This window comes from Chroicocephalus ridibundus, chromosome 1, assembly GCF_963924245.1.
Source record: "Chroicocephalus ridibundus chromosome 1, bChrRid1.1, whole genome shotgun sequence".
NCBI classification, from domain to species: Eukaryota; Metazoa; Chordata; class Aves; order Charadriiformes; family Laridae; genus Chroicocephalus; species Chroicocephalus ridibundus.
Window position 1 is genome coordinate 146,049,662 of NC_086284.1, and position 13,710 is coordinate 146,063,371.

At 42.4% G+C, this 13,710-nt stretch overlaps 1 protein-coding gene across 1 annotated transcript in view; it reads left to right on the top strand.

The window, feature by feature from the left end:
• ITPR2 (inositol 1,4,5-trisphosphate receptor type 2) overlaps positions 1-13,710 on the top strand; it is a 261,876-nt gene that overhangs the window by 238,203 nt on the left and 9,963 nt on the right. Inside the window, exon 55 of the mRNA XM_063357290.1 lies at positions 745-905. Within this exon, the coding sequence (XP_063213360.1) occupies positions 745-905 (161 nt within the window). The remainder of the gene's footprint in view (positions 1-744; positions 906-13,710) is intronic.

The following is a 13,710-nucleotide window of genomic DNA, read 5'->3' on the forward strand; positions in this document are numbered from 1 at the left end:
CTTTTTGTAGTCTGGGTGTTGTTTCCATGGTTGTACTGACAGGGATGAACGTTGTGCAGAACACAACGGCTTTAGTGTCTGTGGAAGGCTCTACAAGAGATCCAGGGGGGAAAGCTGTAACACTGAGGGAAACGTTTGTGAATCCTGTCCTTCCTCACTGTGGTATTCTTCTTCAGAGATTTGACTTGTTACAGGGAAAAAAAAAAAAATCTTACGACTGCAGCTCTGTGAACATTGTGTGACTACAAACCTGCGGAGACTCACCCTCACTGCTAAGTTTAAGCGCCACAAACAATCCCACTGCAGCTTAAGTGAGAGTATTCACATGCTTGATGCTAAACGTGTGCATAAATCTTTGCAAGATCAGGACCTAGATTGCACGCTGCGTGCTTACCAGTATACATTTAGAAAGAATCGGAGCCAACACTTGTAAAGCACTTTATAGCCCTCAGCGTAGAAGGCACTGTAAAACTGTAACGTATTTATTATATTGTTATTGTTATTAAGAGGAAATATCACAAAAGAGAATAAACGCTGCACTGAAAGAATTCTGTCAGGAATGCCTTCTGGCCTGGTATTTCTTTCCTGGCAGTTACTGTATGCGGTTATAGCTTTTAAATTAAGATCCTTCACATTTATGATCCTTTGAATTAAGTTAAGTTCCGTTCTCTAACATATTTAACAGATTTGGGTAGTTTCATGTTGAAGTTTATTTTTTTGCATTATGTTCATGTCGTTTTGCAGGACTGGAGAGAGATAAATTTGATAACAAGACTGTTTCATTTGAGGAGCATATAAAGTCAGAACACAACATGTGGCATTATTTGTACTTTATAGTTCTTGTCAAAGTTAAAGATCCAACTGAATACACTGGCCCAGAGAGCTACGTGGCACAAATGATTGTGGTAAGTCAATTTGGGCACGTGCTTTATGCAACTGAAAGATGCTCCTTGCAGCTAGAGCAGGGAATATTTCTTTTTCGCTCTGTCTAAACAATAGGAGGCATCGATCTGTATTTTTAAAGATCTTTTCACATGTCTTAGACAGTCTGCAACAAAGCCCAGTCTTAAACATCATAAAAAAGGTGAAGGCACAGTCCACAGTCTCCAGTTTGGCGTTTGTGCTCTCATGCTCTGTGGGTTCTGCTGCCTCATTAGCCAAACCAGGGGCAGAAGAGCATGCATCGTAACATCTGCTGCTGCTCCGGCTTTGTCCAGTATCTCTGGGCTGCTGTCCAGAAAAATAACATCTCCTGCTGAACAGTGAAACGCAGGGTCAGTGTTGAGGGCTAGTGCTTTTCTCCTATGACTGCTCTGAACAAGCTATTGAAAAGACTGAGAAGAGCTGCTGCTGGGAATTGAAGAGCTAAAGAAACTGCCTCGTGAAGCGGTGAGAGTATGACTTGGATTCCGAGAGAGAAGTTTGATGGCAGAGGGATGTTCGATTACATTTCATTTCTAGCCTGCTGCCAAGGATTGGGTTTGTTCTGGTGAGACAGGGATGGATTATCAAGGCTGTCTGGCTTGGGGTTTCATTTTTGAGGAATTCTTCCTACCTGCTGGGACATTCTGGTGCAGCCTTTTCTTCCCGTGGACTTCCTGGCAGGTATTGCACCGCGCAGGGTCTGTGCCAGGGTCTGTGGTTGCAGAGCTGGCATATGTCTGAATCCCAGAGGAGGCTGTAACTCAACGGCATGAGGCTTTGCTGTTTATGCATGTTTGGAGCCACATTTCTTATTGAGAGTATCCGCTCTGTTATCCCTCATCAGGCCTTTGGTACATACTACCCAGCCTCACTAGTGAGATGACACGTGGCCTTTTAGTCCTCAGTTTAGCCAAGGGGAAGATTCTTCTCCTTTAACTTCAGCTGTCTTCAAGTCAGCCACCTGGTTTAAATCGATCCCAGCTCCCTGCCCTGTCAGTGCAAAAAGCTGTGTTATTTATCCTGCTTTAAGACAGGTATCTAGGATAGCTGAGGTGACTCAGCCTGGCATTGCTTTTCTCACTCCATTGAGAGCCTAAATGATTAGTTTAGACAACATGCCTAATTGGGAGCTGGCTAAAGTTATAGGAGATGACTCCCGCCCACTGTGCAGGCTTATGCAGAGCTTACCTTGAAGAACTTGCATTATTGGAATGGCTCGTGTTTAGACAGGAGTGCATGCTTGAATACTGTGATGAAATGGAGCTTTTCTAAGTGCTGTTACCGCTACATGGAAGGGTGGTGTGGCAGGTGATGGGAATTCAGTGCTCAGGTACAGAGGAGCAGCCTGGGTCCGTGGAAATTTTGAACCGCCAGTCTCATTGCCCAGCTCGGGGCGTTTATACTGTTAGGCAGTAATGGATCTACACTTCTACAGTATGATGGGCAAGATAGAAAAACTAAAACAAATGCTCATGTCCTCTGTTCCATTACAAGAAACTATTCATAGTGGCAAGTTGTCCTCTTACACGTGAAAATATTTTACCTTATCTCAGAAATGCACTTTCGTTCGTGGAATCAATAACATGTCCAGACTCTAGGGCTTGTCCTATTTGTCTGTTCCTTCTCTACTCCTCTTCCTCTCCCTGCAGTGTTTGTATGATTTTAAACTTTGCGACTATGTGTGTTAAGTATTAATGTTTAATTCCAAGGGATGCATTAATATTCATAGTAAGTGTATTCATCCTGTGGCAGCAGCGGTTTGACTTTTCTGATGTAATTCACTAATGTATTTTACGTTTGCATTAATGGTGGGAACTCCTGTTTGAATATCTAAAATATTAACAGAAAAGCACCAAAACACATGTGACCTCAAGCACTGAAATGATTTCTCAAAGCCCCTGTTCCTCTGTGGCAGAATGTTGGTGGTTTAAGTGGTTAATAATAATCCATATTTTGGGATTATTGAGCCTTCTGAAGGAAGACTTGTTTTTTCCATGGGTATGTATAAAGTTACTGGTTATTCTGGATGGTGGGAGGGGTACATATGAACCTAGAAGTGTAAAGGTTACATGGAATGGAAAAGAGAATGGAGGATTGGGGGGGAAAAAGGGAAACAAATGTTTGAACAAACTACAAAGTAGCTGATGTGGGATTAGTAATAGTATTTTTGTGTAGTTTAAATTCCCTGGTACAAATGCTAGGGAAGGTGTGCTGCAGAAATACTAGTGCTGCACAGAAGAAGCCATTGGAAATGCTTAAGTGAACAAAAAAATAGACACTCTCTCTTGGAGCTGGAGAGATTACTGTATACCACATGGTACCAGGAATATTAAGAAATGAAAGCAAATAATCTGACTGGAAGAGTGGAGTATTCTGGAAGTATGATATTCAACTGGAAGAAGAGATTTAGAGATACAGCTTTGCCTATGACCAAAGGAAGAGTCAAAAGGAAGACACTCGAACACCAGCTCATGCTGCTGACAGTTTTGCAGCTGTCAGCTGTATGAGTTGATGTAGCATATGTGTTTGGTGTGTTTCAAACACAGCGTGATAGCAATGAAATTACGTGACAAGCACGTAAGATGCATTCCATGCAGAAATTGAGCCTGAGGTATGATTTTTGTCCTGAAGATGGAGAGAGGAGCTGATTCAGACTTTGTGATGGACTGAAAGCTGAGCAACCACTTCTGTGATGCTGGGAGAGGTGACCAAGTCCCTGGTAAGAGACCAAGTTCTGGTTAGGATCTGGCAAGAGAGTCAGACTTCAAGTTAACCTTTCACAAGGGAACTGGGGCTTTCCAGTGGAATCGCCTCATTGCTGGAGCATGCAAATGCGACAAATAGTGATAAAAATAGGGTGGTTGGAAGAACAGGGCAGTCTCAGGACCTCTTTGAAGGGGACAAGGTGGAATGAGATTTTATATTTCAGGTGATAGAGAATATGGCTGAAAAAAACTCCTTGACTCATACTCCTGGAAAAGCTCTCTTAGCTCTACTAGTTTTTATTATGATTAGGTGTGTCTTTGTGGCCGCTTCTGTAGCTTTAATGGATCAAACCCAAATTCTGTGTTTCCACAGCCGGATTACTTAGGATTTCTACCCAAATCCAACCTTCAAGACTCAAATCCGTCCTTAAATACACATAGGTCAAAATTTTGGAGTATGCTGCAGTAACTTCTTTAATAGAAAGTAGAGTTTAGTTCCATGTACCATCCTCACTACCCCTACACCTGTAGTTAGGAACCAATTATTATTTGTACTTGTCTACTACTGTCTTGCAAAGGATTGCAAAAAGTAACATTGAAATGGTCATCAGTATTAACTACGCACCAGGGAAGAAGTCTACAATTTCTGATAGTCTCTTTTCTCCATTGCCCCGACCCCCCAGGACCCAAAAATATGACTGTCTGTATTATGACTCTCAGTCTTTTTCATGTATCATTTGTCCAGCAAACAGTGAAGCATCTGGTTTGAAGGCTTGCTGATAGCACAACTGGGGAAAAAAAAAAAAAAAAAAAAACAACTAGGAATACAATGGTTTTCTTGTTTTGGAATATTATTTGAAAGGCTGGGTGCCAAAAGGGATGGAAATTATTTACGCATCTAACTTCATTTCCCCAGTTTTCCAGTTCAAGACAGGGAAGGAAACTTGTAGGTGATGTTGTACACACCCCTCGCGCAAAGGCAGTATTTTTACAGGTTTTGAAGCTGACTTGTATTTCCGTTCCAGTAGTGGCTTGTTTCAAGGCATTCCCATTATCTTGCATGTCTCTGGCCTCAAAAGACCTTGCGGCAGAGGACTTCTCTTTTGCTTTCTTCCTCTGGACTGTGGACATCAGCTGCAAACTCTTAACGTTCCCTGTGATTTTGATTTTCCCAGCAGTTCGGTATTTGCTTCAGTGCTTAGCATACTGCTCTGAGCAGCGACAGAAGTAATCAGTAGCTATCCGGCTTTCGTAAAGCAAGGTATTGTTTGGGGTTTTTTTTCTTTTTAGAAAAAAGGATCAAGCATAAAATGTATCGTAAAACAAGACACAGTTTATACACCTCTAGCTTTTCGGACAGTTACTTTATGGAGATGTTAGTGGGAATAAAGCACTTCAGATCTTCCAGTGATGGCCATTTTTCTTGCACACTATCTTATATCAGTTATCAGGTGAAATTTTAATGAATATTAAATCAGGACAGTAGGTTTTTATTATTTGTTTGTTATCCAGGCCTCTTTTATACCTCAGACAGGTATTATACAATATCCAAAAAGACAGAAACTTGGAAAAGCCGGCTACATGCCTTGCATTTGCACTGAGAACCTGTACGAATTATTCCCCTATTGAATTTTCATTCCTGCAGAAAAAAATTTCTTATCTGACCCATTTGACCAGAAATAACATCCCTAGCAAACCCGGAGAGATGCGCATAACTTGTATTACATCGATACAGCAATCTTTGAATGTTCCTTGTGTCCATTTGTCAGAGGAGACAGTTTAATGCGATAACTGGAACAGTGAAGGTTAACGTCAATTTGTACACGCAGATTTCACCTGAGCTTTGGTAGCTGTAAATAGATAAATGGAGGCAAAAAATGTAGATGATTAGCTACTGAATTTTTTGCAGCAAAACAGAGAGATATGAGTTAGCCTATGATTTTTGCCTCCATTCATTTGCAAAAATAAAAGGCTATTGGCAGAGTAATTAAATTAATAATTTTGCCCATTGGAGGAATGAAAGACTTTAGCAAATGAAGCCCTAAAAGTTTTGTTCTCGCGTGCCCTGTCCACAGTTCTTAGCAAGTTTCATAATGCATTTTATCAGCATTAGCGCTACCTGTCATAACTACATAATTACAGCACCTAATTATATTATTACTTATTTACTCTAATTATGTAATTGGATGTAATTGGTGCAATTACATAACTCCTCAATCAGCTGAAAACTGCTCTAAAACCAGCCTATGTTTGTAAGAGTAAAGGATACTGCCATGCGTTAGACCATCTCCCTAAAACAAGGCAATCTGTGGTGGGAAATGAAAGGTTCTGTTCTCCTGCCACTGCAGTCATTTGGACCATGAGCCTTTTATACTGTGATAGTATCTTAAAAGTATTTCCTTTACATCTTGTTTCATCTGTAAATGTATCCCTCCTGAAAGGCAAATTTCTAATCTTAAGTGTCTTCAGGCTACTCAGGATCCCAACACTTCCACTGCAATCAAAAGTGAAATTCCCATCAACATTATAGGGACGAAGTAGAAGAAACAGGTTGAGCAACACCAGCCTGAAATTCTGAACAGTGATTTTATTATTCGGTTCTTTTAAAAGCACTTTTGTCTCACAGCAATGACCTGTCATTGGTAACATGGCCAAATATTTTAACTACTTCACTATAAATATTTTGAAGGTGCCAGCTTTTTTTCATTATTTGTTGTTTGAAATTATTAAATAAAAGAAGAATTTACCAAATATTATGGCCATTTCCATGTCATGAGGAAAAATGCATTCCCCGTTTTGAAAAATTCTGGTTGTTTTTGTTGTGTTTTTTTTAAATACTGAAGTTTCAAAAGTGATCTGAATTTAGTGCTCCCTTGAGCTGGTGCTGTTGTCTATCTTCTTCCTACCTCCAGCCTCGTGGTTTTGCCTTCTTTTTCTATTAGATACCCAGAAGTGGGTATTAAATTCAAAAGCAGCGCTGGGAATAATGCCAAATGAGCCACTGAGAAGTCTCACAATAGTTACTGTTCTGCCCATGCTGTGTGCCTGGGCAGTGCGAGGCTTTTTCCCTTGGGGTCCTTCTGTCTCCTGCCTCACTGCTCTGCGTTTTGCTGTGCTCTCACCTCGGGAGCAGAAGTGTGATGTGAGCCACGGCAGCACGTAGCTGCTCCCCAGGTTCAGGTCTCAGCGGTGATGCTGTGAGGTCCTGGCCAGAGTCGTTCCATGAGGCTGTTGACCCCACAGCGTAGCAGCAGGGACAGGGGACAAGCTCCCTCCTGAGCCAGAGTTGCTTGTGTATAGTCCCTGGCACACCCGTGTGTGGCCTGCAAAGGGATTTTTTTCATTTTGACCAACCTCAGCACAAGTAGCTGACTGTCAAAACAGCAAAAGTGTGAGCCAAGCGGAGCCTGCAGAGCCCGACGGCTGTGGGTCGAGAGCCTGGCTGCCTGTCCTTTCACTCCTTGGGGCAGTGAAAGGTTGCCCCAGGGTTAGTTAGTGAACGTAAAATCATTTCATTGATGCCAAATCCTGGTGTGCACCCCCAGCCTGATGTTCAACGGATTCAGTGGCCATCCCCCAGCAACCCATGTGGAGCTTCTAGAGGAGGCCGGTCCAAAGGAAATACAGACATGCGAGGTGAAAGCAGTGAAAAAGTGCCATACTTTTTCAGAGAAAGAGCATGCTGAAAGCTGGCAGGCGAGGAGGAGCGGGGTTTGTGGAACAAGCTGTTCTTTACTGCTGTCAATTTTTGTCAAAGAATGTAATAAAGTAAAGTAATATGTACTAAGAGGGCGGTTGACCTCAGCTCTGAAAACATAACTTCTTTGGAGAAGAACAAAAGTTCTGATATACAGGATTTTTCTATTCTGTTATCTATCTTCTTTTTGAATTTTGGAGGCAAAAGTTTTCCCTGATAATTTTTATCTCCAGTCTATAGATACTCTTATTGCATCTGAGGATCACTGAACACTGTACGAGTAGAGAGAATGACCTAAACCAGAGAAATGTCCATCCAAGATGACATGAATGCTGCAGAAGGACGCTTGGGTTGTCAGGAAGATACTCAGGGTGTTTTTCACATGCACTCTGGTGATTCATCCTAGACAATTTAAGAAGTTTCCTCCCCCAGATGTCCACCATACCCTTCTGTTGCAATTAACCACAACAATAGCAGAGGGGGGAGGACAAGCAATGTGTTTGTTCGCTCCTGAGCTTCTGCAGTTCGCAGCCCAGAGCACTAATGTGAAAATTGATGGCCACTGAAGTCACGCCAGTCTGAACTGCACTGGTTGAGGAGAGGACACAGTGCTGATTCTGATGCCTCTTTATAGGTAGGATAATACCGGCAGGGAGAAAGGGCACACAGCTGATAGGGGTGACCCCTTCAGCTGCTACAGCTAAATCTGCCAGGCGCGGTGAGCTGCAGTTCTTAAACTGGCTCACTATAAATAAACTGTATTTTTAAGGCTTCTTCATTATCATAAATTCTAGTTCAACATGAAGTTTCTGATCTGGCAAGTCACAGACTTGAAAATGCTTACAGGACTTGTGCACACAAATGCTCTGCTGGAATGGGGCATGGAATTTATAACTTTGGGGAAGCTAATAATGCTCCCATTGTTAGTACTGATTTATTTTACTTTTTAAAACTGGCCTTCCTCCAAAAACTAGCAGATGTTATCAAAGCAAAACTTGCAAAGATGAGATGTATGTATGTATCATTAAGCTATGCAACTTTTTCTTAATTACTTTTGAAAGGCTGATATGATGCATGTCACATTATGAGTAATTACTTACCATAGCAGTAATACCAAGAGCACAAAAGCCGGCTGCTAAATAAGACCTGAGGTCTCTCTGACAGGCTAATTTCCTAGGAAATACAACGTCGGGTTTGTCTGCAGTTGGATTTTCATAAAATAAGCAATATGAAAGAAATATGCCTAAATACATTATTTGCTGCTTCCATTTTTCTGTTGTGCTCAAAATAGAAGAGCGAGCAAGCACACAGCTCTGCATCCTTCCACATAGACGCAGGCCCTGTGGGAAGTTCAGAGCTTCGATTTGGGTGCACCAGGTCCCGGAGAAAGTCTTTTTTCTGCATCGAGGCCTGTCTCAAATTCACAGAGGATTTCAGAGCTATCGAGTGGTGATAGAGAGTCACTAAAATAGAGCTGGAATTGTGCTTCTCACAGGTTCAGCCAGTGGTTTTGCCCCTCTCATCTCATATACGTAAGTGTTATCCAGTTTTACAATTACAAAATATATATTGAATTATTTTTTCTATTGTTGCTTTTCCTGTTATTCAAAAATAACGTTCATTTCTGTAGGTAGACCATTGCTATTTTTACTTCTATGTACTATTTTGCCTCTATGTTATTATCTTATAGAAGTGCTGAACACCTCCCTCTCCACTTCATAAAATAAGCAATTACAGTAACGTGCCTAATTAGCTGATTTCCTCCTCATTTGTGTGTTGCTCAAAGCATGAAAAGTTAGCGTCACGTGAGGACTTTGCATCTTTGCACAAAGCTCCTATTCCACAAGAGAACTGAGCATCTTCTTTTCTACTTCAAGGGCTCTGCATCTTCCAGAAATGGACTCTTTAGTCCACCGTAAATAATTTAGTTGGCCTGCTTGGCTAGGTGATGCGTGAGGTAAGGGTATATAAAGGGAAGGGTGGGCTTCATTTGGTACTTCATTGTAAAAGCTTGAGGTTTTAGTGGCTTTAAGTCTATATACATTCTTTCCAGACAGGCAAAAGTAACGATCCTATTGCTGCTTGAATGGGAAATCATGGATCTGGTCCTGCCCCCTTAGAAATTATGCCATTAGCTGGAGCAGGAGAAAGATTGAAGTCAACGGCAGGTGCTGCAGCGCAGGCACATTTGCTGTGCGTAGTGATGTTATGGTCATTAACCTTCATCCCTCTAGCTGACTCGGTGAGGCAGTGGCCATGCCATTGCGCTGTGCCCTCGTCCCTGCTGCCTCCGTGCTCAGCCCGTCACCTTCTTGTTAACTCCTAAAGGGACAGGTTCCAGCACCAACACAATCCTGTCTTTTTTCCTCTTTCCTTTGAAATCACTTCTGAATACAAAGCTGTAATGAAATTGCAAGTTACAGAGTGGAGCCTAAAACTCCCCAGAAGTATATTCATAGAGATTTGGGGTTTTCCCCCCCTGAGGTCCGGAATCAGTGTTTTGATGCTACCCAGCACTAGTCTTTTTGGACCTTGTGGTATTGTGGCTCAGCTGTAAGTTTAGCTTGATTTCCTCTGTGTTTGAAAGACTTGCCCACCTGTCTATTGAGCAGTATTTAGGCTTCGAAGACTGATTTTGCTATAAAGATGGGTTCTGCCTTGATAATACAATGTAGTCACAGCCTCCTCGTCCTCCTTCCAACTTCAATTCATTCAATTTGCAAATTAAAATAAATGAGCTGAGTTGGGTTCCTGTTTGTTTGGCTGCTGCTGGACTTAAAAACTCGAGGAGGGGTCTGGGCATGAGGCTGTGTTCCTTGAAACTTGCCTATCCCCACGAACACGGAGTGGAGGTGTTCCAGCTGGAGCGCCCTCAAGCCGAGCAGTGCTGCTGGCAGGACACGGGCTGCGGTTCCCTGCTGGAAGCCACTCCTGCCTTGACCTGCCAGAGACTAGAGCTGTTAACTTTCCAGGCAGCTTGCAAAAGCCATCTTTTATCCCTTTGTTAAGGAAGCATGTGGCCTGAGATGGATCTGTGTGTGGGCAGACCTTTATTCCGTGATTTCAAGTGATGGAAAGGCTCTCCAAGGCGCTGGATAGGCACCTTCTGTTGTGCTGTTGTGCTTAAAATGCTGGCAGTAACAGAGCCTCGATTCTCCCGGGACTGGCTGTGTATGGCTTTGCCTAATGAAAACTGGACCTTAAGCAGGGTCACGGATGGCGGTAAGAAGTTCAGCCCCAGAGGAACAACGTGATGAGCAGATCCCAAAGTGTGTAAACTGAATTCATTTGATTTTGCACTACTGGAGGAGCAACAAACACAGAACACTTCAATGCTGCTTGAGACTATTATTGCAACATTTAAAAACAATTACTGTTCTTTGTATTACAGTGGTGCTAAGCTTCTGGCTTCTTGAAGAGGGAAGAGACTACAAAATTGTCCACAGCCAAGGCAGATAACTGCAGATGCTGAGGAAAGGAAGGACTATGGATTAGCCCAAAGACATAAGGGCAATTAGTAAAAGAACAGAGAGACAAGTCTGAGGCTGTTGCCTCATCAGGAATGACATTTAAAAGTAAATAAGCGTAACTTTGGTTGGACACAAAACATAGGAGTGAGATTCTGCAAGAAGTGAAACAGGGAAAGGCTACAAAAAACATAGTTCTGGTTCTGAGTTCTAACAGCTCGGAGACAGCGAGATTTGGGGGAGTTCGGTCTAACATTAGTGTGAGCTTGTTTTACAAGGTGTTACAGGTAGGATGAAGTTACTTGTATTCTATATCTGTCATGGGAAGAAAAATCCACCCACCCGTATTACTGTACATGGATAAGTTTCTGAATTTGTATAACTTTGGTCTTATTGCGCCGTTTATCTTTTGGGACCAGCTTTATGAGATTTGTGTCAGGATTTTCTATTCGGTTGCAAGGCTAGTTCACGGAATCTTCTCTCCTTTTAGCATGGTGGATATCTGTATGATAAAAAGCTAAGATTGCATCATCTTTAATAAAAGAGAAGATATATAGCCCAAAGAAATCAGATTAGTTGTAGAGAAAGAAATCAATCAGGTTAGCAAATTGTATCTGTGGGACAAAGTGCAAAATGTTTGTTTCATACAGTATTTATTGAACAAATTTGTTGAGAAGATGGTTAAAAATGCTCTACGGGAAAAAAAAATGGGAACCATTTTGTTCAATTTAAATGACATTGATGTATTTTTTACATCATGAAATCTTGCAATATTACCAACAACAATCCCTGATAAAGTACTTTACACAATTGCCTCACAGGGCATTTTGAGATAAAAGTATATATCGGAGATTGTAAATTGGCTGCATCCAATTTATATATAATGGAACCCACTACAGCCATCCTACGAAATTCAATAGATCAGGAATCACATTACACTTCTGTGAGTTTGGGGTAGTCGGAGCTTTAAAGAGTCTCCAAAACAAACAGGCAACTTTAAATCATATTTAATGAACCCTGTGTATTTTATACACATGTGATTAAAATGTTTTGTCTCTGTTTTTCATTTTGCTGGGTGCTGCTGAAGGAAAATTGTAACTCCGGGTTTTTGAAACCGATCATCTGCTTGTTCTCAAGAGAAAATGCATTTTAATTGAACAGAGCAAACCATATTTAAACGCTGGGCTGAAAAAATGAAGAAAAAGAAAAAGCAGATCTGTACAGAGGATCCATTTCAATATTTTCCTAGCAATGCGAGCGAGAGTACTAAATCAAAATGTAGTATAGGCAGATAAAGGTTCACAAAGTACCGTGGTGTTTTTTTCTTTCATCGATTTATGCTTGCAGCCTCTGAAAACCATGCACAGTAGACACAAACCTGAACGAATAGACGTTTCACACAGAGGGCACGGTTTTGCTGGTTTCTGCCTATTTCCCAATGGGAATACAAGTGTGCTGTGCTTCCCAGTAGGCAGGTGGCACCTTGTGGGATCTGCCTCTCACGCAGCCGCGGCCAGACCTGCTAAGGGCCCTCTCCTTGGCTATCGTGTCAACACAGGCAAGGAGCTGTGCTCGCTGTGCAGAGGAATGTACAAAACCCATGGGCAAGCATTTGAACAGAGCAAGCTATTCGAGAGCAGGTTGGTAGCATTCGGACCCCTAAGAGTGAAAGCTGGCCATTGCTTGGTGGTGTCTTCTCAAGAGACGCTTCAAAGAGAAACCTAGATCTTTTTCCTCTTCTCTGACCGATACTCAAGTACGTGCATCTAGGCATGGGTATGGTATATGCGTGATCGCATCGTTGCTTAAAAAAACAGTTCTGCGTAGCCCATTGGCCATAGGTTATTCTTATTAATTTTAAAAGGAAATGTTGTTCCTTAAATTGTCCTGTCATACGGCACCATGTGCAAAATACATCAGAGAGAAAATGGGCCCAAAGCAGGAACGTTCAAATCAGGATTCAAAATGCCTCGACTCTGGCAGTATCCTAAACCAGAACAATCGCACTGCAATCAGCCACTTTTTGCCCGTGTAAAGCTGAGAACAAGGTCAAGTCCTGAGCCTCTGAAAAACGAGTCTCCAGCTGAGTCTTTGTATTTCCCAAAGATTCTGTTACACCAAATTGAAGCTAATGCTAGGAAATGGACAGTACTTGCAAAATACAAGGTGACAGCACCAGAGAAAGAAAGGTAAATGTGAGAAAAAAACCATAAATTTCAACTACGCGTCTGAATCCTGTGCTACAAAAGATACGAGGTTTGGAGTTTAACCATGGAGTTAGACCCTGATCCACTGGATTGAACCCGCACTTAAATTGACAAAAATGGGTCAGAATTTGTGGTGTCCTTATCAGCTGCATGGTAAGTATGTTTCTAAGGAGCAGACAACACCTCTGTCCCCAGCAGTGGCATGATACTGTGGGGTATGTTTACCTTGCAGCGGGTTTAGTGCTGTTGGCTTTTGTCGAGTTCAGTATCTGGAGTGTGCCTGCTAGAATGTTTTTCAGAAGAAAATCAATATTAAAAGAAGAAGGGGGGCTTCAGCGTGTTAGTGCAAGCAGTTTGATAGGAATGGTGAGGGGCTGGAGAAGCATCGTAATTCTGTTCACTCTAAATGCAGTCAATGGGAAGCAGAAATACCGTTACTATTCAGCTAGGCACGAGCCAGTCCGACAAACGAATGGTGGATTTGCTGAAATGATGCTGGGGGCAGTGAGGGAAGGAGAGGGAGAAAGAAGTTAGATCTGCAGGCCTTTTGGTGGCGGTGGTGGGGCTGGACGAGCAGTTCAGCCCCCGCTCCTGTGACACGGGTGCCCTACGTGTCGCTAAGAGGGGCTGCTGTCGGCACCGGGGGAGCCAAGCCTGTGGGATTCAATAGCAGCACCGCAATGAGCTGCGAAGGAGGAGACGGAGACCTG